Source organism: Catharus ustulatus, chromosome Z, assembly GCF_009819885.2.
Source record: "Catharus ustulatus isolate bCatUst1 chromosome Z, bCatUst1.pri.v2, whole genome shotgun sequence".
Taxonomy (NCBI): Eukaryota; Metazoa; Chordata; class Aves; order Passeriformes; family Turdidae; genus Catharus; species Catharus ustulatus.
In genome coordinates this window covers 58,502,879-58,530,221 of record NC_046262.2, presented here as the reverse complement: position 1 = coordinate 58,530,221, position 27,343 = coordinate 58,502,879, and the positions used below count along the sequence as shown (strand labels likewise).

The window sequence follows — 27,343 nt, the reverse complement described above, 5'->3', positions numbered from 1 at the left end:
CCCCATGCAAATGTGGTCATGCTTTGGGAGTGCTGAAGAGTGGGGTTTTGCTCTGTCTCTTTGCAGGTGAGAAGTAAATATGAGCTTGGCAGCACATGACCATCAGTGCCAGGACCCTGTGATCTGAATCGTGTCTTCAGCTGACTTCCCAGAGGCCAGGTGCTGTTGATCCTGGATCATGGAGGACTGCCTTCACACCTCCTCTGAAAATCTCTCCAAGCTGGTGAGCTGGGCCCACAGCCATGGGACCATCTGCAGCCTCATCCCCAACCTCAAGCACCTGCTTTCGGAGGGGGCCCATGGCAACCTGACAGCCATGTGGGGCTGTAGTGCTGGCCATGCCTACCACTGGCCCCTGGCTGCCACTTGCCGGGCCGGCTCCCAGGAGCGCGTCTGCTTTCAGGACAGCCGCAGCTTCAACTCAGACAGCCCCAGCATGCTGGGGGTGCCATCAGAGGCTCAGGCCAGCCCTCTGGAGCGCTACCCAGGCCGGCCGGGGAAGGCCAAGCTGGACTGCACCCGCACTCGTGACTCCTGCGACTTCTCCTACTGCAGTGAGCCGTCAGAGCTGGGCGAGCCTGTTGAGGAGTATGAGGATGAGGCCACCCTCTTCGACATGGTCTGTGAGTCCTCCGTCACCGATGAGGACAGTGACTTTGAGGCACATCCGCACCGTGCCCCCAGTGGCTCCCGGAAACGGCCGGCTGCCACTGCCCAGGCCCAGGCCCAGCCCGCCGATGAGGGCGGTGGTGACGTGCTGCTCAAGAAGATCAAGCAGGAGCTCCCTGAGGACTACTATATAGTGGCCAACGCAGAGCTGACAGCTGGTGCTGACGGGCCGGCCCTGGCCCTGACACAGATGTCCAAGCCCAAGCCAGAGCCCCCGGCTGGGCCCTCCTGCCTGGGACCCACCAGGACCGTACCCCAGCCGGCCGCAGGCCCTGATGCTGACCCACAGCATCCCTGCACCTCCCCACCTGGCCTGCCTCGCATGGCCACGCAGCGGCCACCCCGGGGACCCCTGGCCTCCCCAGCACGGGGCACAGGTGGTGGCCCTGTGGCTGCCCTACAGGTGCCAGCCACCAGCTCCAATGCCATCACCACCGCTGGGAAACCCATCAGCATTCCCCTCTCAGCTCTGCAGCTGCCCGGTCAGGAGGAGCCACTGGTGGCTGGTGAGGAGACCCTCCCGTCCATCCCACAGCTGGCCCCGGGTGGTGAGGTGGCCAGCTCACCCTTGGTGAGTGCTGATCCTGAGGTCAGCTCCAGCCAGCAGCAGCCCCACGCCGTGCCCACCACCACCCCCGAGGCAGCGGTGCAGCCCATGCCAGGTACGACACTGGGAGGGAGTGGAGAGGTGGTAGCATTTTGGGGTGGCCTCCAGCCTGGCTCAGTGAGGGTACAGCTGGGGTGTATGTGCTGTGTTGCATTAGGGTCCTGCTGTCAGGTAAGTCTGTAGATATAGCAGCCACATATGCCTGGGATAGGATTCAGAAAACCTCAACTAAGCTCCTGCACATGAGAAAGTGTATTGCAGCAATAGGCAAAATGGATTTTAAGGTCCATTTTGGGTGCAGTCATGGCATAGGAGAGAGTGTGTAGCGACCTTGCTGTAGGCATGGGTCAGGGAGGACATGAACTGGGCCATGCACCCTCCTGATAAGCCAAGAAGAGGTAGTCTCAGCCAGTGTAGCCTAGAGTTGGAGAGTTTGGTGTTGCCTTCACCTTGTCAGATGTGTCCTGTTGGACCTGGAAAGGCAGAGCACCGGGAGAGAGAGTTTTTGCTTCTATGAATCATGGCCTGTAAGTCAGAGCAGTCGGTGGACACAGGAAGTGTAAGTACAACCTTAACCATGAAATTGATAAGATTTTAATCTGTGGTAAAATTTTTTTTCCCCATTTTCCCGGTGCAAGTTCTCATGCACCGTGTCCGTAATATTTCTCGTTCTCTGCCAAAGCTTATGGAACTGGCACAAACAGATCAACAGTATTGGATAAAGAGCATGTTAAACAGCTGACTTCTGCTGAGTGATTATCCCATCTGCAGAATAACTGTTAGCCACAGGTCTTTGGAAGGAGGTGGAAATCTGTTTTTTGAGCAGACTTGTCAGTTCCCTCTGGACCTGAGCATAGACAGTTCTCACTTTTCTGGCTTCTTCTTTAGTGGTGCCATCCCAGGAGGAGACAAGGCAAGAGCAAGTTCTCCATCTGTTCCCTTGCTAGTTCCCTTGCTGGTTCAGCCTTGGACTGCCTGGTCAGACAGAGTACAGACAAACAGTGAAAGGGCAGTCATTGTGGCAGGTACTGTAAGAGCTAAAAGCCATGACTTTAACTTGAACATCCTGAAATATGATTGAATGCTAGTAAATTTATCAGCTGTCAAAAGCTTGCAGTTCTTCTTTCCAGGTAAAACAACAGACAAAATTAAAACCACAGTTTTACTAAGTAAAACCCTACTAAGCATTAGTAGGGTTGAAAGGATAATAATTGTCTTAGTTACAGCAAAGCAACTTCTTTGGGACCACTTTCTTGCATGACTACATCTCTGAGATGTTGTTTTGCAGTCCTGTTGTGTAACATCCCTCATGCAAATTCCTTTGCAAAACTTCATCTAGTTTAGAACAAGCTCTGCTCTGCTAAATATGAGAAAGGCAGGATGCCTGATGCCACTCAATCCAAATGTGTGTTAAATGTATAGTAATTTCACGATTACAAGCTGCACCTGATTATAAGCCGCACCTCTGGGTGTCAGCAGCCTTTAGGTCTTTGTCCGTATATAAGCCGCAACTGATTAGAGACCACACTGTCATTCGCAGGGAGAACCCGCATGCAACAAAGTTGCCAGTTAGTAACAGAATCGCAGGATCACGGGGTTTACTGGCTCGGCTCAGGGCTTTGCGGACTTGGCCCACTCGGGGCTGTGCGGACTTGGCTGACTTGGGGCTGATGATGGGGCCAGGTGGCCCAGCTCGGTGTTACTGCTCAGCGGGGCCGCTCGGGGCCAGCCGCTGCTGCCACCACTGCCGCTGCCACCACTGCCAGGCTCAGTCGCTCTGGCCTGGTGCTGCCCTGCAGCGGAGGTGGGGACAGAACCTGCCGGCACGCGTGGCAGCATCAGCAGGCGGGGATGGAGCCTACCCACTCCCGCGGCAGTATCCTGTGGCGGGGATGGAGTCCACCCGCTCCCGCCGTGCCAGTGGGAGGCGGGCACGGCACCCCCTGCCTCCCCCCCAGGCTGCGGGGCTGGCAGGAGGGAGCCCCCATTCCCCACCGCGCTGCCAGCACAGAACCTACCTCTACCCGCTGCGCAATAGAGTAACCAATTTGTAACAATCGCGCAATCCCGGGTTTTACTGGCAGGTGCTCGGCTCGGCACTTCGGCTTGCACTTCCGGGTTGGGAAATTTCAGAAATTTTTTCATATATTGACCACTCCTGAGTGTAAGCCGCGTTTCTGGGGTGGGATCAAAATTTTAGTCAAAATGGTGCGGCTTATAATCGTGAAATTCTACCTTCCTCAGTTTTTAACCTGTCACTGCTATATGTGGACCTGGTTTCTACCAACCTGACCCTGCAACTTTCTCAGTCTCAAACTTGCAATTTTGGACAATGGAAGACAAACCTAAGCAGAATTTTTCTGTGTTAGGTGTGTGTTATCTGGGAGAGTGTGTTTCTTTCAACAGGTCCATTAACATTAACACGTTGAAACTCCTTTCAACTGTTTTTGTCAGGTCCTCAGAAACCAAACAAGGTCAGCAGTTGTTACTGCTTAGGGTTAAACCTTACAGGAATAGATGCAGCACAGTATTTTCACATTTATATAGTTCCAAAACCAGGATTGGTCCATGTGTAGTGTCTCACTTTGAGGGCAAAGTGGGATTGCACGTGGATTACACTCACTGGCTAAATCAACCCTCAGAACCTCCAAGTGTTTTTTGTGTGGATGGTGATGGAGTTTTCAGAGTGCTACCCAAATTCCAGTTTGTTTTCAGGGGTTCAATTTCTTGTGCTGTTTCAAAGAAGCATTACTCAATTTCTCTTCTCAGACTGTCTTCTTGTCACGTGCTGTTATTTTACTTGAAGGTAGTGGCATTTTAAAGAAGATAAAGTGATTGACATATGAAATAAAACTTGACACATGAGTAAAGTCCCCCATTTCCATAGAGCCTTCTCCTCTGGGAGAGAAGTGGTGGCATTATTAAATCTTCAAGTTGCAAAAAGGTGAGCAATGGTGGAAATTGAATTTATTACACATGCACAGCAGATTCTTGCAAGTAAAATATGGAGGTTTGATTGAAAACTAGATTAGGGTGGTTACTTATGTACAGTGGGTCTATACGTAAGTAAAGACTTATGTACAGGATATTTACGTATTTACAAGAGGATGTGTATCTATCTTGTGTAAAAATGTGCTAAACAGACAGATGTGAGTCTTTTACATTCTGATGTAAAAAAACAGCAGGAATTAATTATATCAAAAAGCCTAGAGCTTTTAATAATTTATAGACTCAATGCCTGCTTGACTAAACAAAGGTTTAGTTGAAAGTAAGCAGGAATTTAAATTCTGCCTTGTCCTCTCCAATATCTGAGGCCTTGCTCCTGGTCCCATTAGGACTGGTGAGATAAGGTCTAAGGTCTACAGGACTAAGACCTTATTTAAGCTATGATTAAAGGCTGAAATCCAACCAGCAAGAAATACTACTGGAGCTTTAGCTGAAGTGACATTTCCTTGCATTTGTACCAGACACAGCTGATAGTTTCCGCCCATGATAATCCCATAGATCATGGAAGTCTGAGTGAGATTATCCATGAAATCAAAAGTCTTGATGATATATGTTGTCTTGGGCCAGTTTAAGCCACATTATGATTTTGGACATGACCATGGCTTTTTAAAATTTAAAACTCATTCACTCTCTTTGATTAAGCTGTGGCAACTGAATGTCTAAGCAGGAATGCTGCAAAGATATTTTCACTTTCAAAAGAGAAGTGGCATCCCAGTGACAATTTGGTTAGGTTAGACACTGATTTTTGAGTTTAGGTGTCCATCTAAGCACTGTGGAATATACTGAATTATTTTTTGTTAAATTTCAGCACTAATAAGTGGACATTTTTCTGGGAGTTTTCAGATTTTACTTTACTATTCTAATAGTAAAACCTTCAGGAATGCATGTAGGTTATTAGGACTAATTATTTAGACTTTTTTAATTCTGGAAAAACTGACAGGACCTGCATCTGTTAGGACTGGAATATTTTGCAGTGGTGGAGAGCAGGGAATCTCTGCAATTTCTACTTCTCAAACCACCTCTTCTGTCCTATGTTTTTGCTAGTACTTGGGCTGGTTTTAATATTCAAGAACCAGTAAGGGCAAGCAAGATAGATCACATCAGTGGAGATGAAAGATGAGTAAGAAACATGATGCTTTGGTTGTAGTACATGCAACCTAGAGCAATTAGTGACCTTTGGATGTCTGAAACCAGGAATGGAAATGATTTGGTGTTATTGCTGAAGGCTATGGAGGGAGGCTGCGCCTCAGAGGACAGAACTTATTTTGAATGAGCACAAGTTCTGATTGAAGAGCCATAGGACTTACTTTATAAACAGAACTGCTGAAGAATTTATGAAGAATACTCAATTTCTGCTTGGAGAATGAGGCTGAAGATGTGTTTTGAACATGACCAATATAAAATGGAGTGCATCTGGGGCTTGTTGGATATTGATCTAGAGCTTTTAGTGGAATATTTTAAGTATTCCTCTGCAGTCAGATGAAGTAGGATCTCCCCCTTTCCCCCTTTCTTTCTGTCTGCAAAGTCTGCAATGGTGTGAATTTGAATTGAATAGAAACCAAGATCCTCATGTACAGTAATTTCACAACTATAAGCCGCACCATTTTGACTAAAATTTTGGCCCGAACCCAAAGTGTGGTTTATAATCAGGTGCGGCTTATATATGGATAAAGAACGAAAAGTTGCTGTTTTAGTTTGGAGGACAGGTGTCTACTGAGAAAGGCAGGAACTTCTCTTTGAAATGGAGAATGTAAACCCTCCCCCTCCAAATTATTATAATTTTGAAATCAAGGGGCTTTCAGGCAAAAATATGGGAATTAGGAATAACAGTTCTTTTCTAGGAAAATTAAAATAGAAGTACAATACTACAAAGAAACAAACTCCAAACCCTGACAAAGTCAGAGTACAACCTGACACCCTGTCAGGCAGGGTGTTGGTCTCAGCTCGATTAAATGGTGGCTGCAGTTCTCTTGCAGTGACAGATGTGATTCAGTTGGAGCAGTGGTCCTGCAGAAGGTGCAGTTTCCCTCCGGAGGTCCAGTGGTGATGTGGAGAAATCCGGTTTTCCTCTGGAGTCCAGTGGAGAAAGGAGCTCCCTTAGTGTCCCAAAACTCTGTTTTTATTTTGGTAAGGAATGTTGGGCTCTTCCCCCTGGCTGGAGCAACTTCCAATGGGATGCAGTAATTTTATCAGTCACACAGTGGGACTCAATGGGCCATTACCAGAAAATGACTCGCTGGAGGAAGGATGGGTTGTGAAAAGATAAAGAACAATGCCCCAGCTGGTTTCAATGAATGGCCCATTAGCAGAATGTCTGCTGTTGAGACAAGGATCACTGCCCCCACCCTCAACAGATGGTGATAGAATAGATACATTTTATCACACCCTGTATTGTAACATGCGACTTACAATCAGGTGCGGCTTATGTATGGACAAAGAATGAAAAGTTGCTGACACCCGGAAGTGCGGCTTATAATTGTGAAATTACTATAAATGGACCTAAGTGGATTAAGAACTGTTGGATGAACATCTAAACATTACAAAACTTCAAGGTGAAAGGAGTCTCTTCACACTTTATGAACTGAATGTTATGACTAGATTTAGCTCTAGCTTCTAAATCACTGTTTATCTATTTTAAAAAATTTCAACCTCACAGATCCCAAAGAAGTTCAAGCAAGAAAAAATAATGCCTTTTTTAGGGGTAAAGCATACAGGAAGGCAAAATTAATCCTTGTAATTATTTCAAGTCCAGTGGAACCGTGCCAAGAACTAACGTAGCACAAGAAAAATAATCACATCAAAAGAAAGTTACACAACTCTTATTTATTTAAATAAAGTTCTTCCAAGAACACTCAAATAACTGCTGATCAGTCTCTGTATTTGCAGTTTACCTTCAAAAATTGGTGAGTTTTGGATGAAGTGACTGCTTGAAGCCTATCTGCAGGGACATACGCTGCTGAATGTGGTCAAGTGAACATTTAAATATATTTACGAGTCAGACAGTCTCATCTCTTTGTGTTATACTGAAGAGTTCAGAGTCCACTGGTGACTCTTTAGATCCTGTAATTGATATCAATTGCTGCTGCAGTCGATGGACAAAAACAATAAGTACTGAGATACATAATTACAAAAATATACCACTTTTTAAAAGTTGCCAGACCCTGGCTTATTTAGAAGAATAAAATTGTATCATTGTAGTTACAAATATCAGGGAAAGGAAGCTACTGACTGGATTAATCACCTGATCTTGCAGCAGTGATTTGCCAACCCACTCCCATCTTCAATTATCTGCATGCAAATGCTGTTAAATTATAATCTAGTGTTTGGGGGGCTGTATTCTAGAAGTCTAGCTAGATATCTTTATTCTAGAAGTCTAGGTAATGATTAGTTATCTTTACAATAATACAAGGGACTTCTGTTTAAAAACAGGACAGTAGCATAAATAGGACAAATTTAGCCTTGGCAGAGTAGTAGTGTAATTGCTTTTATTATCAGGGTGCAAAGCATTACAAACAAATATAAAGGGATTTATTAAGATAGTAATTCTTGCAAGAGAACACAGAAATGAAACTCATCAATTATGACAATATCTTTAGATTTTCACTGTGCTTAAGTAATGTACCTATTACCTTTTAGGACTTCACATGTATTTTCTTTAGTGTAGATTCCTTTCAGAGTCAGTATGCCTTTTCATATAATCAGCAATGGACTCATCACATAGAGGTTGTCCTAAACATTATGTGTTTATCAAAACAGCTATGCATGTAAAATATTAGGCTGCTGCTTTCCTTGATGTCAGGGCTTGCTTCCTCTTTTCAGCATGGACTTCCTTCCTGTGGAACTACCTGCAGCACAATCTCCTGGTAGCAGTGTTACTGGAGATATATATATAGATAGATATAGATATAGATGATATAGATATGGATATAGATATAGATATAGATATAGATATATGCACTTCTTGAAGGAAAAAAATCATGAGTATTCATACTGCAAGTAGATTGATGTGGGAGATATTTGGGGATGGGAATTCCTGCAATAGAAGTTGTATAGGCCTACTGATCCTCTGTAATGGAGGAAGGTGATAGAATTATTGTTTCCACGCAATCTGTGTAAGTTATTTGCCTGCAGCTAGGAGGGAAAGAAAAGGACTATTGCAGCTAGGCCCCAGCAGTTTTTAAGGATTAATCTTGTGAAGTGTGCCAAACTCAGCAGACAATATTGAGAATATTTGAGAATATTCACTAGAGTTCTGAATGGAGGAATTGCATTGAAAATTATTAAGTCTTCATTTAAATATATATTTTTCTTTCAAAATACCATAGTACAAATAGTATTAAGGAAGACGGTGCATCATACCAGGTGTATCATTTCAATTAATGGTTCTGGAGCATAACTGTTCATTTCAGGCCTAGAAATATATTCTGTCCCCCATCACCCAAACATGAAACTCATAAGAGCAAAAAATAGGATGTGCAAGTGAAGAGTAGAAACCAATCATTTTTGCATATCCATATGATTGAGACGCTATGTTCTGTCTTTTTGTAGGGTCTCTTAAATAGGTAACTGTGTTGTGTGAAGAGGAGATGAAGCATAGAAGCCAAGAGAGATGCTGACCCTGGAAAGGCTTCAGACATGTACAGTAATTTCACGATTATAAGCCGCACCATTTTGATAAAAATTTTGATCCCAACCCGGAAATGCGGCTTACACTCAGGAGCGGCCAATATATGAAAAAATTTCTGAAATTTCCCAACCTGGAAATGCAAGCCGAGGTGCCGAGCCGAGCACCTGCCAGTAAAACCTGGGGTTGCGTGATTGTTACAAATTGGTTACTCTATTGCGCGGCAGGTGGAGGTGGGTTCTGTGCTGGCAACATGGGGAGGGGGGGAGGCGGGGGGTCCCTCCTGCCAGCCCCACAGCCTGGGGGAGAGGCGGAGGGCTCTGTGCCCACCTCCCACCAGCGCCGCGGGAGCAGGAGCAGGCGGGCTCTATCCCTACCTCCCACCACAGGGCCGCACCGGGCTGGGGTGAGCGAGCCCAGTGGCAGCAGCGCCGGCAGCGGCAGCTGGCCTCGAGTGACCCCACTGAGCGGCAGCACTGAGCTGGGCCACCTGGCCCTGTCAGCAGCCCTGAACAGGCCGAGCCCGCACGGCCCAAGCCGAACCAGTAAACCCCGCGATCCCACAATTCTGTTACTAATTGGCAACTTTGTTGCACACGGGTTCTCGCTGCGAACGACAGAGTGGCTTATGATCAGGTGCGGCTTATGTATGGACAAAGACCTAAAGATTGCCGACACCCGGAGGTGCAGCTTATAATCAGGTGCGGCTTGTAATCGTGAAATTACTGTACTTTACTTTTGCAATTCAGATGGGATGCTGGGAGGAAAAGGGAGCACAGGGCTTGACGGTTTAGATCAGGACACTTTCTGGGAGCAATTTTCTGCTTTGTGTGAGGCTGCTGCTTCACTACCCCTGTTTTGGGTAGTGGTGAGACCTCACCTCAGATCTTGTGGTCATTTTTGAGTTTCTCACTCCAAGAAAGAGGAGGTGCTGGAACATGTCCAGAGAAAGGCAACAAATCTGGGAAAGGATCTGGAACACAAGTCTGATAAGCAACAGCTGAAGAAACTGGGGTTGTTTAACCTATGTGGGCAGGCAGGTTTTGGTCTCTTCTTTCAGGCAAGTGACAGGATGAGAGGGAATGACCTCAAGCTGCACAAGGGAAGGTTAAGACTGAATATTAGGAAGAATTTTGTCATCAAAAGGCTTGTAGAACATTAGAACAAGCTGCCCAGGGAAACTGTAGAGTCATCATCCCTGTGAAACTGTTCAAAAACCGTGTGGATATGGTGCTTGTGGACATGATTTAGTGGTAAACATGGTGATTGTACAAGGTGGGTGTTGGTCTCGATATCTTAAAGGTCTTTTCCAACCTTAATGATTCTGTGGTTCAATGATTCTATACCTGCAGAAGGACAACTTCACATATGTATTCAAGATCTAAGATTTTAATAGCAGTAGACCTTGGGGAGAGCTGTTTTCACCTATCTCAGTGACAGGAACGTGACATTTTTGCATAAGCTGTTCTGTGAAGCCAGCATACAGTGACTACTCATTTCTCCCATGTTCTTCATACTGAAATTATATCCCTCTTAGTGATATAATTCCCTCTTCTTCTGTCATGTAATTTTTTTTTGGTGCAGTAAACCTAGAATCTGCTTGAGCATGAAACAGATCAGTAAAAATATCTGAGTGTATTTTCTATCTCCTTATGCAAGATAAAAATCTGGAATACCGAAATCCTTGTTAGAATTTTTTCAGGAAAGAAAACAGAAGCATGATGATATTTTAGCTATTTTATCATGGCTGGCACAGCACAGAGCAGTGCTTGCTAAAACATTCAGATCCTGGAAGCACTGAAACATGATGAAATTTATCTTTCTTTGATAAAGTATGCTTAAATGAAGCATATGCCCATTCCAGGAAGTGTTGAAACAGGCTATTAAATCAAAGCCTCAAGAGAGAGAAACTGGAGCACCTGCTTTCCCTGATGATTCTTTCTTGTTGGGGCACTCCACAGAATGGTCACAGAAAAGCTGCTTTCAGCACTGGTTGTTTTGAACATCTTGAATATGGCTGGTGGCCTTTATGGAATGGTTGGGCAGAACTGTATTTTCATTTCCCAAGTAAGTTTACTTTTGTCTGGAGCCAAGCAGTGCTGCCCTTTAAAAATGGAAGGATGCTGCTGATCGCACAAATGTTGTGTTATACACAGTGATTCCCAGGTCATGCTTCCCACTGAAACCGGCCCATGGTGGGAGTGGGGGCAGGGGTTCCTGTATACCTGTCTTTTAAAAAGTGCTGCTGAGGACCTTGTTGAGTCTAATTAAAACTTTGTGTTATTAAAACTTTGCTTAATTATACGTTGATCATTAAGTGCATTGGCTGCATCTTACTTCTAATATATACCTGTTAATCCCTTTAATTGAACAGTAAATGCACAGACACACAGAAATTCTGCATGTATTCCTATTGATTAAACTAAGGGTGACTATCACAGTGACACTGATCTGTTGCAGCTTTTCATTAACTTCATGACAAAAACATCACTTGAAACCATACAACAATGGATTAATAATATTTAATTAATTGCTTTCTGCTTTGTACTTGGGAAGGAAAAAATGAAAGAAAAAAATTGGTCTTCTGTTTTTGTTCAGAGAAGGAAAAAAATGTATTCTGAGCTATTCTACCCCAGGTCACATCACCCCAGTGCAACAGCTGAATGTGCTGTATTACTGTGTTATTTCAATCAGGAAACCAGTACCCAAAGATCAAGGCTGTGAAAAATAAGGATGTTCATCTCTGTTCCTTGAATAGCTTGTTTTGATTCTCTGTTTACGCTCATATCTCTTTTTGCTGGGTATGTGCCTAATCTCTGCTTTCCTACAGTGACTGGTCAAGCATAGCAGTATGAAATGAGCCACAGAAGCATCGATGGTTTTGTATGGGAGTAATTTCATTTTGTCCACAACTTGGAGCACTCTTCTGATTGTTATGGGCTCTATCTTTCAGTCATATTGATGTGCCAGCTTACAGAATTTTTTTTCTGTCCTTTGCTCTTGGCAGATGGAGCATTGCCATTTGTTTGGGACTTAATTTCTCATTTGGCTATAAATCCAAGAAAACAAAATAACAGACAGGAATACTATTCCTAGCATTACAGAACAGTATTCATGCCTATATACTTATAGACATCTTGGTTTTTTGCTAACAGATTTGCATTTCATTTTTCCTCCCTGTATAACAAATTGGCTTTATGCCTTTGTTTCCCTCCCCTGATTTAAGATAGTCCTCAGAAAACTTACAGTTTGACAATAATTTCTCCCATTTACCATTCACTTACAGAACTGTTAAATACATCAGACTGTTTATTGTGCTGGTGCATATTAAAATAACCATGTATATGTATAACACATCCATAATTATATCCATTAAATTATACCCCATGTCACTCTTATATTAATTGGTTTGTGTCAGTTTTGGTATGAACTCATTCAGTAGCAGGATACCTGATTGTTCATATCCTATAAAGAAGAACAAATTATTTTATGGAAAAAACAAAACAATCCTGATAGGAAAATTTTGACAGTGTAAATACAGAAGAGAAATGATAACAATATTTTGAGCGGTATGTAGCTTGTATATACTCTCCTGAGTGTGTACATAGCTAGAAAACATCTGAAACTCCTCATTTTACTTAAGGAGACTTTACTCAAGTAGAGCTGCAAAATGTGACTAAATATTTACTCAGTCAAACTATGATAAATTAGGTTGAAACGTGTATTCAAGGACAGAAAGAAATTAATCATGCCATGAACAACAGTCCAGCTCCTGATGAATGTTTGAAGGTTTGTCTCCTCATTGTGCAAAATTCCCAGCTGCTCCTGCACGTCCTGGGAGTCCTTGTCTCGCCAAATGCCTGGGCATGCCATGGCTAGTCTAGAATAAAGTGATCTTTGGTCAGTGATGGTGTGTGAGCAGCTGCCTATCGCAGTTTGAGGGCTATCCTCCTTCTGAAAGCTGGGATGTATTTATATCTCTGCCGTCTGCCCAGCTTGGAGCCTTCTCCAGTCTTGTAGACCTTTGCATTTTAAACTTCCATCCCTTTAATGTGATGAGAGTTGGATTTGTAAAGGCTCAGTTGTCATTTTTTCTGGAGTGTGAGGAGGAGAGGACTCAGCACAAAGCAGAAAAGCAGCCTTAAGCCACCTTAAAAATCCACCTTAAAAGCTGTTTCACTTGAAATGTTAGACTTAATTTTCTCTGAAGAACTGTGTAAAGAGCTGCTCCTCAAATATGCTTTCTGAGCCAGTGAAGACAAAAGAAACATATGTGTTAAAAGTGTGCCTGGAGTTCCTTATGCAGGTTTGTAGATTTTGAGGTCTTCATAGAGTTTATGCCCTTTGTAACTTGCTTCACTCTTACTGGACTATACACAGTGAAAGGCAAAACCAAATTGATCTGGCTGTGCAAAATCACCAACAGAAAATTTCAGAAATGATGCATCAAGATCTCTAACAAGGGAGTTGGAGTACTTGACTAAATTAAAGCTAGTGAGAGAAAAAATATTGAAATGCAGTTCTTTGGGGTGAATGTGCTGCAACCTGTATTACCAGAAGTAAATGGCACGACCTGCCAGCACATTTCCTCTCCCTCTGACTGAACTACTAGACAGTTCAGACAGAGTAGAAAAGGGTACTTTTTTTATTCACTACCCATGGCACTTTAATAAAATGGAGGAAAAATGTCTGCAGCCTTTAATAAGCAATATATCAACCAAGTGCTGTCAGCCTGTGTAGAGAGTTTCACAGTATGATTTATTATGTTAATTACAGTCATGTGGGCCTCATACTCTTAAGTCTGAAACTGCTCACATTCTCAGCTTGATTTAAGAATATGCTTTGGCCAAGACTTAAAGTGCAGCTTATTATGATTAATGTAATAAAATATTTATTACATTCTCCTTTTCTTTGTTTCTCTGCTTGCTGCCCCAGTTAGACTGACTCATTTTGAAACACTGATGTAAATTAGATTTCAGATGATGAAGATTCCCATCTGGTTTTAATTTCTCTCTTTGGTGTTATGGTTTTTTTCATATCCTTTGTTCTTACTCGGTCTTCTCTCCCCCTCATCTTTATTTTTCTCCCATATTTCCCAGTTCTGCTCCTCAGCTGCTGTCTAGAGTGATCTAAAAACAAGCAAACTTTATGACCCCGGCACATCCCTTCCAGACTTCTTGCATTGCTTTCTCAGCTATGCTTATTAAAGGTTTTTCTTAAATGTGATGAAATTAAAACTGGTGTGGCTACAATGTAGCTGAAAACACACTAAGCTTCTGGTGGTATGAGGTGGCATGTTTTACATGTTTTACATTAAAATTCTTCTTAGAGAAGGCTGAATTGTAAAGGGCCCTGTTTCTCATTCTTCTTCTACAGATCTGTAAACTGCAGAGAGGCACAAAATTCCACTGTGACAAATATTCCAAAATGCTATATAAATTTATACCTGTGATTTTGAGCAAACCAGCCCGGTAGTTAAATTCCTGGCTGAGAAATCATTGTTTCTGAAATCTGTTTGCACATCTGTAAAGCTGACTTTCTCTGTAGGAGCATGAAAAGGTAGAAAACTTTCCGAAAATGTAGCCTCTTGGTTTTGTTATGCAAGAAATGTAATGAGAATTGTATAATTTTCGAGCTATGAACTTAATTCAATAAAGGAGGTGTGTCTCAGATTTCAACCTCTCCTCAGGTTTTTCTCCTCATTTTTGTTTTTTCTCCTTGTTTTCTTTCCTCTTTTCAGCTTTAGAATCAAGTCACTGTATACACGTAACTATTATTCAGTTGCACCTTCTATAAATATAATGACTAAATCCAGTTGATTTCTCTATAAACAGATACTTAAGTATAGGGACAACAATCCAGAATGCTTTTAAAAAAATGCTTTGTAGAATTGGAAACTTACTTGGGAGAAAAACTGAACTCTGCTGAGAATATGTATGCAACACTTTCCAGACTGGTGCTGAGCCAGTCTTTGAAAACGGGTGCATCCATTCTGCTGTGATCGCCCAACTTCCAGTTCTCAGGGTAGTGTAGAGCATTACCATCATTCCTTTAATTCCTTCTGCCACAAATTGTTAAGTAGCCAACATATTCTGAAAGGGCAAAGTTTCTTTATGTTGCTGGAAGTCCTGGGTTAAAAAAAAAAAAAATCTGTTTTCCAGAGTTAAATATTTAATCTGAAGAAAATAATTGTCAAAAAATGTCTTTAGCTTTTGACTGAAACCAGTACTTAGAGTTTTCTAGTGGTGTTAGCCATTAACTATTTGGAAATTATTAGAATATTATGTGCTGAATACAAAGATGCATTCTCAACATACAGCTGATATTAGCTTTGCATTATAGGTAATGTTTTCCCAGCTACCAACTCCAGCAGCACTCCAATTTCACCAAACTACCTGATTTGTTTAACCTGAGCCCTAAAAGAATAAAAGTTACATCTTACAAGTGAGCATTGCTGAAGGAAGTTTAGTCTGTTATTTTGAAAGGAAAGCAGTTTCACATATTTTAGAAAGTTTTTAGGGTTTTGAGTTCGTAGTATAGAAGACTCTAAGTGTGGCTATTATATCCTCCACCTCTATGAAGAGTTGAATCTCTGAATGTCAGTTATATAAGGGTTCAAATAATTTGTTTATGTGTATCTCCTGTAAAGATAATAGATACAGAAATAAGAGCAGGATGAGGCATGGCGGGTAGACCTGGAGGTGGTTGCAGGATTAGTTACAGTCCAGGTGACTGACTTGGAATGGGCAGATAAAATAGCAGATTCCACTCCAGCTGCCTGCTGAGTATATTTTGCCTGTACATCACATAAATACCAGATATATGTGTTTCTCAAAATATTTTCTGTTTCTGCTGTTCTCCATGTTGTATCCAAGCTGTAACATCCTGCTGTGCAGTGTTGCTGTGTTGGGCAAGCCTGGGAGAGCTGGAATTGGTATACTTCTTCCTGTCAAATGGAGATTGAATCTGAGTAAATATCCCACTGTGGGTACAGAGGAAATACATCCATTTTGCATGGCAGCAATTCATGCCAGTGCATCTCAGAATAGCTTCAAAAGGAGATAGGAAACTGTATGGCCTCATACTACAGAAATGCCACTGAAATTGTTCAGTGGAAGAAGGGAAAGGCAAGGTAAAACTGGTATGTAGCCCTTCTCTTTTCCACTACCCTGGTGAAACCAAAACAAGACAACTAGAGGAAGTAAACCAATGGGAACATTTTTTATTTAGAAAATTAATTTTTAGAACCTTTGTGCTGGAATGGCTCTGATGTCACACACATCGTGTGGAAGAGGAAGACAGCTTTGTAAAAACTGGAGTTCCCAGGGTGCTGCTATTTACACTGTTCATTAGCAATTGCTAGTATCCACTGCAAAAAACACAGTGACACAGTCAGTCATAGGAGAACATAACTTCTTAATCCCTTGTCATAGCTACAAATTTTCTGACATCTGAGAATGGTGCAGAAGTCCCATTAATATTGATCTGCATTTTGTCGTTGGCTTTGCCAGCAGCCAAACTGCATCTCAAATCTTTTGAAGCTGTTGTGAGAAAGTAGTGGAAGAGAACACAAACTGGAAATCAGCTCTACTGTGTGAGTGAGCATTCATTACCAGGCCATTCTATACCTTGCAAGAAATGTACAGGTGACTAAAGTATTTTTTAGTGACTTTACTTCATGGACAAACCAATGAATAAATATTCCCATACTCACTTGTTTACAGTCTATGTCCTTTTTCCTTTGATATTATCTAAAGCTTTTTAATTTTAGAATGATAAAACATTTTGCAGATAATTTCATTGGAGGAGGTTAACTGAATAGAAGTATAACTTTTTTTTGCCAAAAACATAGTCTCTTTCAGAAGTGGATATTAATTAATTCTCAAATACTACAGATTTTTCAGGCTAATGAAAGCCTTTCCTGAAAATGTTAAACTAGTGTTTAACATTTTAAATGTTAAAATAGAGTTTAACGTAGTATAGTGGGAACAGGAAACTTCAACTGTTAAACAAAATTTAGTAACAACATCAGAGGGGTAGGGCAGAAATTCAAGAAAAAATACAGAAACAATTTCTTCTACTTAATCTTAGGATGTTTCTGCAAATGTTTAGAGGCACTTCTGCTGTGGACATCTTCTGCTCTTACCCTCACCCTCATTTTTGACAGCAAGACATGAGAATGGCGTTCACTGCTTTATTCTTGTGATATGGTGAAAACCAGCTGTCAGCTTTCTAAGTTTGGCATGCAGAACAAGTACTAGTATTCTGGGATGCTGTGTATGACAGTGGTATTCAGCTGGTTCTGATAGGGAAGCAATAGCATGGCTTCCAAGGGGGCACATTATTCAGAGGCTCATGCAGCTGTTCCTCATTGTGATTTGAACATAACTCCCTCGCACAAAAGCATGACCTCTGCTCATTGAGGCTGTAGATTGGAGAGTGTTGTTTGCCTATAGATACCTTCTTGAAACAGGAGGGCGCAGGAGAAAAAGGTTGCAGCAGGCTGTGGTTTACTTGAACGGTTTTAATGAGCTGCATATTGCCATGGCCCAAAGGTTGAATATCGCTACTTTTCAGTATTTGCAAAACAGGGGCAACAGCCAACCTACAAGGTGCTGGGGAGTGGAGAGAGGGCACTTAGGTCCAGAATAGTGGTCTGTGGTGCTTTGTGTGTGGTTAACTAGGCTTTTTCACTTGAATGAAAGCATATTGATAGAAGCTGCAGAGGCATTCTCCTAGTCAGGACAAAAATTTGGCAGAGACTTAAGCTGGTGATGTGATGACTGCCAAGAAAACCCACCTTACTTTTAATGTACACCTGTAACATCTCACTGCTTACCCTATGCAGAGTTTAAGACTTTTTGCAATAATAACTCAGGTTTGCAGCTCCCACTGATGTCACAAATGTTCTCTGAACCTTAACAATCTATATCTGTCTGTCATGAAAGCAAGTGTCTTTCCCCTTGCCATATGTAATTACACAAGCTATGTCCTTTTCAGGGAGTCCAAGTGTGTGTATGTGTGTGAGCTGAAATTAAAACAAGCCTGAGTTTGATAACTCTGCTGATAATATTAAATCTTGGCTGTGTTAAAATCAGATTATGAAAAGATCAGAAAACAGCTGTTGCTCTGTGGGAGAGATCATCTGATGGTCGTGGGCTAGCCTGGGACATCTGCTCCCGCTAGGTTGTCTGTTTAATCTCTACTTGGTCACTTACCTCTTTCACTGCATTTGAACTTGAACATCTTAAGTACTTGTCACTTTTTCAAACTCATAGTTGGGAGTTTACCCTGGACCCCCCAGTAAGGTGGGTTTTACTGTCTTTTTCTGCCACACTCTGGTTTTCTTGGAAATAGAACTCTGATGTGAGGTATGATGAGAAGCACTGAGCACAAGAGCTATAACTGGGTGCTTTGTGCAGTGATGCAGCTGAGGGGGCAAAACCTCAGGAAATGTATCTTCAATTCATTTTTTATGCTTCTGCTTGTAGTCTATAAAACAGGGGGAACAGCACTACTATTTCCAAAGACTGAATTATGACAAGGAAAAGGCACTAAGGATAGCTTGGCTTCATAGTTCAGTGATGACAATAATTTTAGGTTGATTAGTTCTGACCAACCAGCTGAGATAAATTAGACTGTAATAAAAGAGTATTTGTATTCCTCAAGCTTAATAGCAGAAACGTACAGAAGACTATAAGAAAGATGAAAGCATATATAATACCTCCTCATTCTCCTATCCCACATCAATTTGCAGCTTGGCAATGTTCTGATATAGAGGTGTTCTCTAGGAGCACTTCGTGCCTTTTTTTTCTGTGCTTTTACCCAGTTTTTACCCATGCACACTGAAGAGTTGATCATGCACTGAGTAGTGGAGGTTCAAGAACAAACAGATTTATATTTGCACTAGTCAAGAAACTAATGTAGATCCCCACCAGTGTTTCCATATAACATTAAAAAGAGATTTGGTCTCTATTCAGCAAGATCAGCAAAGTGAGACAAAGCAAACATCTGAGAACACTCAAATGGGAAACTCCCTGCATTTGTGCCATGCTACATGATACATCACCAATATTTCAAGTGATCTAGTAGGAAGAGAATAATCCATTACTACTATGTCAGCCTGGATTCACAACCGAAGTAGAGGTAGCTCTTCTGATGTGGCTGCAGGAAAACCTGACCTATTCTTTTTTAATGTTTCCCACCTGCCTTGTGAAGTAACACACAACACACCGCTGCAGGAATGCAGTGTTTCTGGAGTACTGTTTTGGTAATATAAGTTGGGAGAATTTTTAATTCAGCATGGGTTTTATAACTGTTAGTGCAGATAGGGCAATTTCTTTTGCAGATTAAGGAAAGATGCTGTAACATAAGTGACTGACTGGATGTCACTGCTATGTTGTGACAGGCTATCCTCTAAGAAGTGATTGATGACATTTATAAAACTGAGCCATTATATGTGCTGTTTGTATTAAAATAGAACTTAGGATGTGGGCTGTCAGTCAAAGCAATGATTACTTACACAGTTCTATAATAAGTGGTGGTGGGTGCAGTGAACAGAATACCAGAGTAAATGTTTGTTTTGGAGCTTTGAACAGGGCTGTCTCTTTGTTTCCAGCCTAAATCTAGCCACGCTAAAAGGATCTATTATGTACATTGCCTGAAGCATGAGGCTTCACTCCGGGCTGCTAGGAGCTCTTTGATAGTGACATCAGTATTAAAATGAGTTTTTGAATCAGGCAGGTGACCTTTCTTTTTCCCCTGGAGCATAGTTCAAGCAAACCTCAGTCCTTTGTGGCAGCACTTTTTCCTGCCTACAGAAGCCCCCAAAGGCCTTAGTTGCAGATGCCCACTTCTCTGTGCTTTGCAGGGGATTTGAGAAACGCCTCTCAAGGGGTGAGTGGTGTGGATGCAGAATGCCTGTCTCTGAAGATGCAGGACCTGGTCCTGAAGATTATAAACTCAGTCCTGCTTCTGTCCTGCTGGGAAGTGCTGGGGCAAGAAATTGCCTGTGCTTCTGTCTGCAGATGTGGTATGGGGGTGATGGGAAGAACTTTCCTGAGAGGCACTCTCTAGATTGGTGGAAGGAGAAGCTGCCCAGCTCTGCACCAGTGTTTCTGCATCACATGGAACACTGCACATGGGGTAGGGAAGGAGAGACTGCCTTCCTTTCCCTGCTGCCTTCTCCCATGCTAATAAACTTACAGGGAAGAGAGGAGCAAGTGTCTGAACACTTGTGCAATGCCATGAGTGCGCTACACAGCCTGACATAAGCTTGACCTGAATGGCAGAGAGGCAACAGGAACTTCACCTGGTCTCATATCACTTTGTATGCCTGTCTTAGGTGGGAAACGTCTGGTGAGGGTTGCCATGGCATTGCTAAAAGGATGCCAGAATGTATGGGTTTTGCAGTGAGACCAAATAGAAAAGAACTTGGGGTTTTTTCCCCTCTTCTGCTTGTTAAGTGGAAGAGAGACAAGAAGTGTTCAATATACAATTTTAGAAAATAGTTAAATAATTGTATTTTCCCTTCTTTGCATTTGCTGTTAATTTTCTAAAACCATTAAGATTTATCACATTCAGAATGACTGTTCTACCTATATGCTTTAAGCTGCATTCTTGTTCAAACAGATAATTTGCACGTCCTAAGAAAACACACATGGCTGATAAAGCTTTTCCTTTTTATGTTTCTTTTATGATCAGCCAGAAAATCAGCTGCCAGTAACAGCTGTCATAGTGGTAGCATCTGAATATTGTGTTTTGATAGGTCATTGATTGTAAGGATCTATGAGGATAGCCTTTTTAAGAAAAATTGTTTCCAGAATTTGATTTTTCTGCAAAATGAAAAGACAAGGTCATAACTGCACTTGTAATGCCAAGGTACAGTTTGATGACATAGTAAGGCTGTATAATCATGTTTTTTTCTATGTTTTCTGATGTGAACACAGTAACTATACTTTCTTTATTCTTGTACATTTATAAATTGCACATTACTACTCCGTAGTAATTTTACCTGTCATCTTGTAGGATGTGCTGCCTTATTTTGTACTGTACATTCTGACTATATTTATTACACTCTTTAAAAATGTGTCTGATTACAGATAAATATTACTGTAATAAATGTGAGGTTTTAGCTCATTTTTTTGTAGGAAGAAAGTGTAACTAGTACAACCTCTGGTTTCACAAGTGAAACAATTCAGAGTGGGCTAATTCCTGAGTTTGGGCCTTGCACACAACACTGAGATCCACAGAAAATCCTTCCGTGTTGCCTTTGTTGTAAAAAGCCTATTACCTTTAATCTCAATGCTTTTCACAAATCTCCATGCACAAAGCTGTGCCCCAGTGTCATGAGGAGCTCACTTAGTTTTGAATCATTTAATATGTCATTTGTTAAACTGAAGTTGGCTTTTCAGTCATGTGACCGTTAAGTAAAGATGCTTACCAGTGCTCTTTGTGAAATTGATTTTAAGTTCTTTCCTTTTTGAGGAAATTTGTTTTAGGAGAAAGTGCATCACATAAACTCACTGCATCTGCTTTCTCTTTTCTGTCCCATTCTTCCTCTTCCAGACCAGGATGAGAGAGCAGCAGAGCTCAGCAGGGAGCAGAATGAGAAGACCATTCGCAGCACGCAGACAGCTCTCCGAAATTTCCGAGAATTCCTCATTTCCAAGTATCCCTCTGAGACCCGCGAGATCTACGTCATCCCCTGCAAAGAGCTTGATGCCTACCTTGCGTCCTTCTTTGTGGATGCCAGACAAAAAGATGGGTCTGAATACGAGCCAAACAGTCTGGCCAACTACCAATGTGGACTGGAGCGATATCTCAAAGAGCACAGGTATGGATACAGTATTACAAGGGATAAGGAGTTCAAGAGGTCCCAGGAAGCTCTAAAGCAAAAGCAGATAGAGCTGAGGTGTAAAGGCAAAGGAAACAAGCCACACAAATCCATGAAGCTCACCTTTGCTGATGAGCTTATCTTGCGCAAAAGAGGCTTATTGAGCCGGTACAATCCTGAAGGGCTTCTGAACCTTGTGTGGCTGAACAACACCAAGGCGTTTGGACACTGCACGGGTTTCCACGGGTCCACCCTCAAGTGGGGAGACATCCGTCTGCGGGTGACAGAGACTGGGCTTGAGTACCTGGAGTGGATGGGGCCAGACAGTGGGGACGTGAGCACCAAGAGCAAGCGAGGCGGGACGGACTCGCGGGTGTACGCCACACAGCACTCCCCGCAGACCTGCCCCGTGCAGGACTACAAAGAATATGCCCAGCGCCGCCCTCCGGCCATGCGCTACGAGGATGCACCGTTCTACCTGTCCATCAAACCCGTTGTCAACTTGGCTGCCCTGCACTGGTACAATTGCCAAGCCCTGGGGAAAAACAAGCTTGCCAAGATGGTGAAGACGATGTGTGAGAAAGGCAACATCCCTGGGCGAAAGACCAACTTCAGTGTCTACCAGAGCTGCAGCACCCTCTCAGAAGCTCAGAGCAACCAGCTGGTGCTGATCTGCAATAACTTGAACCAGCAGGCTGCCCAGTCCATGGCAAGCCACTCTAATACTGGCAACTTCATAGTGTCAGCATCCTATGACTCTTCATCTGACATGGCTTGAAAGACCACTGAACACTTTTTTCTTTTCCTTTCTGTTTCAAGCATTGAATTTGTGCTCAATAATACACATCAGCTGTGACTGTACACTATTCCCCCTCTCAGCCCTCTCTCCAGTGTTAATTCACTTTATAAGAATATATAAACATATAATATATTTTTCTTTTTACAAATAAGTCAACAGAAATAGTTTAGTATTACTAACAGTATTTATAGTGTTAATGCAAAAATGAAAAATACTTATGGGTTATAATATGAATGCAGATTTTAAAAGGATAAAAATGGTTCTCAGGCAACACAAGATAGACTGAAAATATCATTTTAAACATGCACGCATTAATGAGTGTAAAATCCCCAGGGGGGCTTACGCAGCAATTCTGTTCTAAAGCATTTTTTCAGCTTAGTATTTTAACATGTTCTCCCACAGAGGAGGACCCAAACTTAACATTGGCTGCTGCTTCTTACACGCTAGCTTATTCTTGATCAGCAAGACCAAGAAATAAGAAATACATCAATGTAAGTTCACAAAACCATTTACAGCATTTTTTGTCTGTTTTAATCATGTTTCCTGAGGCTCATTTACACTATAAAAATCCTGAAGTCAGCTAAATGCCATGTTTAGCTTTTGGGTATGTTGGTTTTCTATATGTTGCTGGTGTTTAGGCTGAAAAGTATTGTTCTCAACAATACGCAAAAGTATAATGACAAAACCATTGTCACTCATAATTTTACCTTCTTTAAGCATAGGTTGTTAGTATTTTATCACTGTGTGTATGTAATGTAAAATCTATTGACATAGAGCACTCTTTCAGTATTCTAGGAAAACCAACAGTGCAGAAATATCTGCAATCTTATCCCAGCTGTACGGAAAAATGGCATCAACTATGTCTTAAGCCATCATTTGAAATTCACAAAACAACAGAGAGTGTAATGATATTTCTACAGAAATTTAGAAAGAATTTCTACAGAAAGGTAAAAAGCTGGTCAGTTTTAAGTGCTGGAGTACAAATTTCACTTAGTTTCCATGTGAATGAAAATGTCCAAAATGTGCATGTGAATCTGAAGGCAGAATTTGGACTTTAAAGCCTTGAAATAACAAGTTCTGCTGTTCTACTTTGTAATGTTAGTTGTTCTACTACAAGTATGGGAAAAACACTAACAAATTCACTATTTCAGTGAACAATTATAATTCTTGACACTTAAAATTAGGAACAGTACTTTTCAAATAATTAAACTTAGTTTAAGTTCCACAAGGATGTGCTAGGGCTGGGGTGAGGCTTCAGACAAGACTGCTGGGGTAATCGAGTGCCTGCTGAAGTCAATGAAAGAGACACTCTTGTCTGACTTCGGCTGGGTATTGGACCAAACAGCCTTTGGAGAGGCTTTCTTGTTTTGCAGTTTCTAATTGTTGTGTTTCTTCATGCTTGTTTGTCTGTATTTCTTCACATTCCTGCATATCCTTCAAATTCTTTAGATCTGCAACTGTGCAATGACTTTAATCTTCATTAATTCCAAAGACGAGGTGAAAGAAAGGTAGCAAGTAGAAATAGAAGAAAGCCACCTAGCACCTATAACCTTTTATTCTGTGTTCCTAGGATTAAATGTTCCTGTGTGAGAGGGAGGTGGCAGCACTTCACTTAAGCCTTACTGAAGGTATGTTTTGGGGATGAAATAGCAGATGTACCACTGAAAAGTCTAAGGACAGAGATTTCCATTACAATAAATATCTGTCCTCCCAGGAAGCTTTATGCAGGTGACACAACCTGACTGTCATCTCTTTTTTTTCCACATGTAGCAAGGCTGTAACAAAGTCTGTGTTTTCTATATCTGACACGCCATGGTAGTGTAACCACCAGTTCTACAGTCTTCCATTTACCTTCTACTGTCTCTCAGAGTAGGCAGTGGTTTGGTGGGCACAAGCAGTTGTTCATATGGTAGAGTCCTCCTTTTGTAACCTGGCTTTGGGACTGGAGGCCAAATTGTGACTCTACTGAAGTGACTGCAAGCTGTGTCTGTGACTTTCAGTGCCATGGCATATCTGACTTGTAGGTGAAAGAGACAGAAGCACAGAGAGATTTCAGGTGAAGCCAGAAAGCTGCCCAATTTCCAGATGAGGCCAGACATCTGATTGCTGTTTGCACTGCCTTGCCCTTTCATAGCAGTGCTTTTAGTGTGATATAGTGAAAAACAGTTTTGCAAGGCCAGTGCTACTCTGGGATTTCTTTACTGTTTTCCACTGAAGACTCACACAGTGGTGCTTAGTGTGTGCTGGAGTGTGAGTATTCCATGCCAAGGATCTCTCTCACAGTTCCAAGTGGAGCCAGACTCTAGGGAAGTCTGATTTCTGTTTCTCCCCCACTGGCGCTCATCTCAACACTTCCCAGTGACAGCTATTGCAGTATCTGACAAAGTTCCCTACATTTCCCTTTCTGTTCTGCAGTGAGGGGACAGGTATCAGCTGGCCTTTGTGGGGCAGCAGATCTCTGTTTCCCACCTCTCCGCCCCTGCCCAGCCCATCCCACACCTTTGCTCTGAGGAGGCTGGTCACTGGCTGTACATGTGCCGTGCTGCAAGCAGCTCTTTGATGTGTTGCTTCACATCAGTGCTATAATTCAGCCTCGACACAGACCTCAGAAGAAAAGATTGGACGTCTTGGGTTTTGAACTGAGATGTCAAAAGAAGCATTTCCCATGACTTTTTGACTCTACATACTGCCTAAATTGTTGATTACCACAGTATTAGGATGGTTTGTGCTGACGTCCAGCAGCAATGAGGCAACATCTTTGATACCCTTGACTTAGCAGGGCACATGAGCAACATTTGCTTGTCTGATTAGGGATAAGCAGTGGAGCGTGTGTGCTTATTGTGACAGCCTCTGTATTATCACAAGGGAGGCCAGGGCTCAGGTGCAATTAAATCTGGCCAAAGACATCAAGGACAGCAAGTAGGATGTTTGCAAATACAACAAAAACAAAAGAAAAAGGAAGGATAATATGAACCTGTTACTAAAAAAGGAGGCACCCTGGTAACAGAGGACATAGAGAAGGCAGAGTTACTGAACACTGCCTTTGCACTGGTCTTCACTGGCAAGACCAGCCCTCAGGGATCTCTGACCCAGGAGACCAGAATGAAGGAATGTTGGAAGGGAGACATTCCCTTGGTCAAGTAGGGAAAGGTGTTGGAGAGCACCTAGACATCCACAAGTCCATGTACCTTGGCGGGATACATCCACAAGTGCTAAGAGTCTTGGTGTGCACACCATAGCTGAGGCTATGATCATGCTGCTCATGATCACTTTTGAAAGGTTATGAAGAGGTGCCTGCAGGTTGAAGAAATCAAATGTCACTCCTGTGTCCAAAAGGAAAGAAAGAGATCCCAGGAAATTACTGGCTGGTTAGCCACACTCCAATCCCTGGAAAGGTGAAGAAGTGCCTCATTCTGGAGGCCACCTCTATCCACAGAAGAAGGTGATCAGGATAGTCAGTATGGATTCACTAAAAGTAAATCTTGCTTGACCAACCTGATTTGCCCTTTACAATTGAACAACTACGTGAATGGATGGGGGAAAGCAGCAATCTTGTCTACCTCAACTTCAGTGAGGCTTTCGAGACTGTCTGTTGTAGGCAAACTCAGGGAGAGTGGGCTGGATGAGTGGACAGGGAGGTGGATTGAGAACTGGCTGAACAGCAGATCCCAGAGGGTCATAATCAGTGGCACAGGCTCTAGTTGGAGGCCTGTCCATGGTGGTTCATCCCAAGGTCCAATAGTGGGCCCAGACATGTTTAACTTATCCATCCATGACTTGGATGAAGGGGCAGAGGCCTCCTCAGCAATTTCACTGACAACACAAAGCTGGGAGCAGTGGCTGACACCCCAGAGGGTGTGCAACCCTTCAGAAGGACCTCAGCAGGCTGGAGAGATGGGCAGAGAGGAACCTTCTGGAATTCAGCAAAGGCAAATGCAGGGTCCTGCACCTCGGGAGGAACAACTCCAGGCACCAGCACAGGCTGAGGGTGACCTGCTGGAAAGCGGCTCTCTGGAGAAGGAGCTGGGGGTCCTGGTGGGTAACAAGCTCTCCATGAGCCAGCAGTGTGCCCTGGTGGCCAAGCAGGCCGATGGTATCCTGGGCTGCACTGAGGAGCAGTGCCAGCAGGTCGAGGAAGGTGATCCTGCCCCTCTGCGGAGCCCTGGTGAGACCTCACCTGGAATGCTGTGTTCAGTTCTGGGGTCCCATGTACAAGAGAGACATGGGGCTCTTGGAGCAGGTCCAAAAGAGGGTGACAAAGATGATTAAGGTGCTGGGGCATCTTTCTAGCCACACACAGGAACAGATTGCCCAGAGAGGACTCACCCTCACTGGTGATACTCAAGAAGCATCTGGACACAATCCTGTGCCATATGCTTTAGGATGACCCTGCTTGAACAAGGTTGAAACAGGTGACACACTGTGGTTCCTTCCAACCTTACCCATAGTCTGATTCTGTAGTTCTGTGATTATACCCAAGTAATATCATAGTATGAAAATAAACTTACTAGTTTTGAAGGGCATTTAATACAACCTATTATTCAGTCTTTGTTTGTGGACAGTTAAAGGTATTGAGTGACCACAGTTTATCTAATTACCATTCGTATTAAGGCTGTGAAAGGTTATTAACTGTCTGGGAGGGAGACTTTGATTTTAAACTGCCCTTGTGGTTTTGTCTAATACTAGTTGGAGAGTAGGTGTCCTAATCTCTGTATGTTAGATGAGAGAGGATAACTCATTTATTTGCAATTTTCACTGACAGTATCACACCTGCTTTGTCAGCAGATTGCAAACTCACAACGA

At 42.6% G+C, this 27,343-nt stretch overlaps 1 protein-coding gene across 2 annotated transcripts in view; it reads left to right on the top strand.

The window, feature by feature from the left end:
* The window catches only part of KIAA1958 (KIAA1958 ortholog), a 58,190-nt gene extending 31,835 nt beyond the window's left edge, over nt 1-26,355 (top strand). For both annotated transcript variants that reach the window (XM_033085030.2, XM_033085031.1), the window contains exons 2-3: nt 67-1,331; nt 21,474-26,355. In XM_033085030.2, the coding sequence (XP_032940921.1) occupies nt 179-1,331; nt 21,474-22,519 (2,199 nt within the window). In that variant the 5' untranslated portion in view covers nt 67-178 and the 3' untranslated portion in view covers nt 22,520-26,355. The remainder of the gene's footprint in view (nt 1-66; nt 1,332-21,473) is intronic.
* The last annotated feature ends 988 nt before the right edge of the window (nt 26,356-27,343 follow it).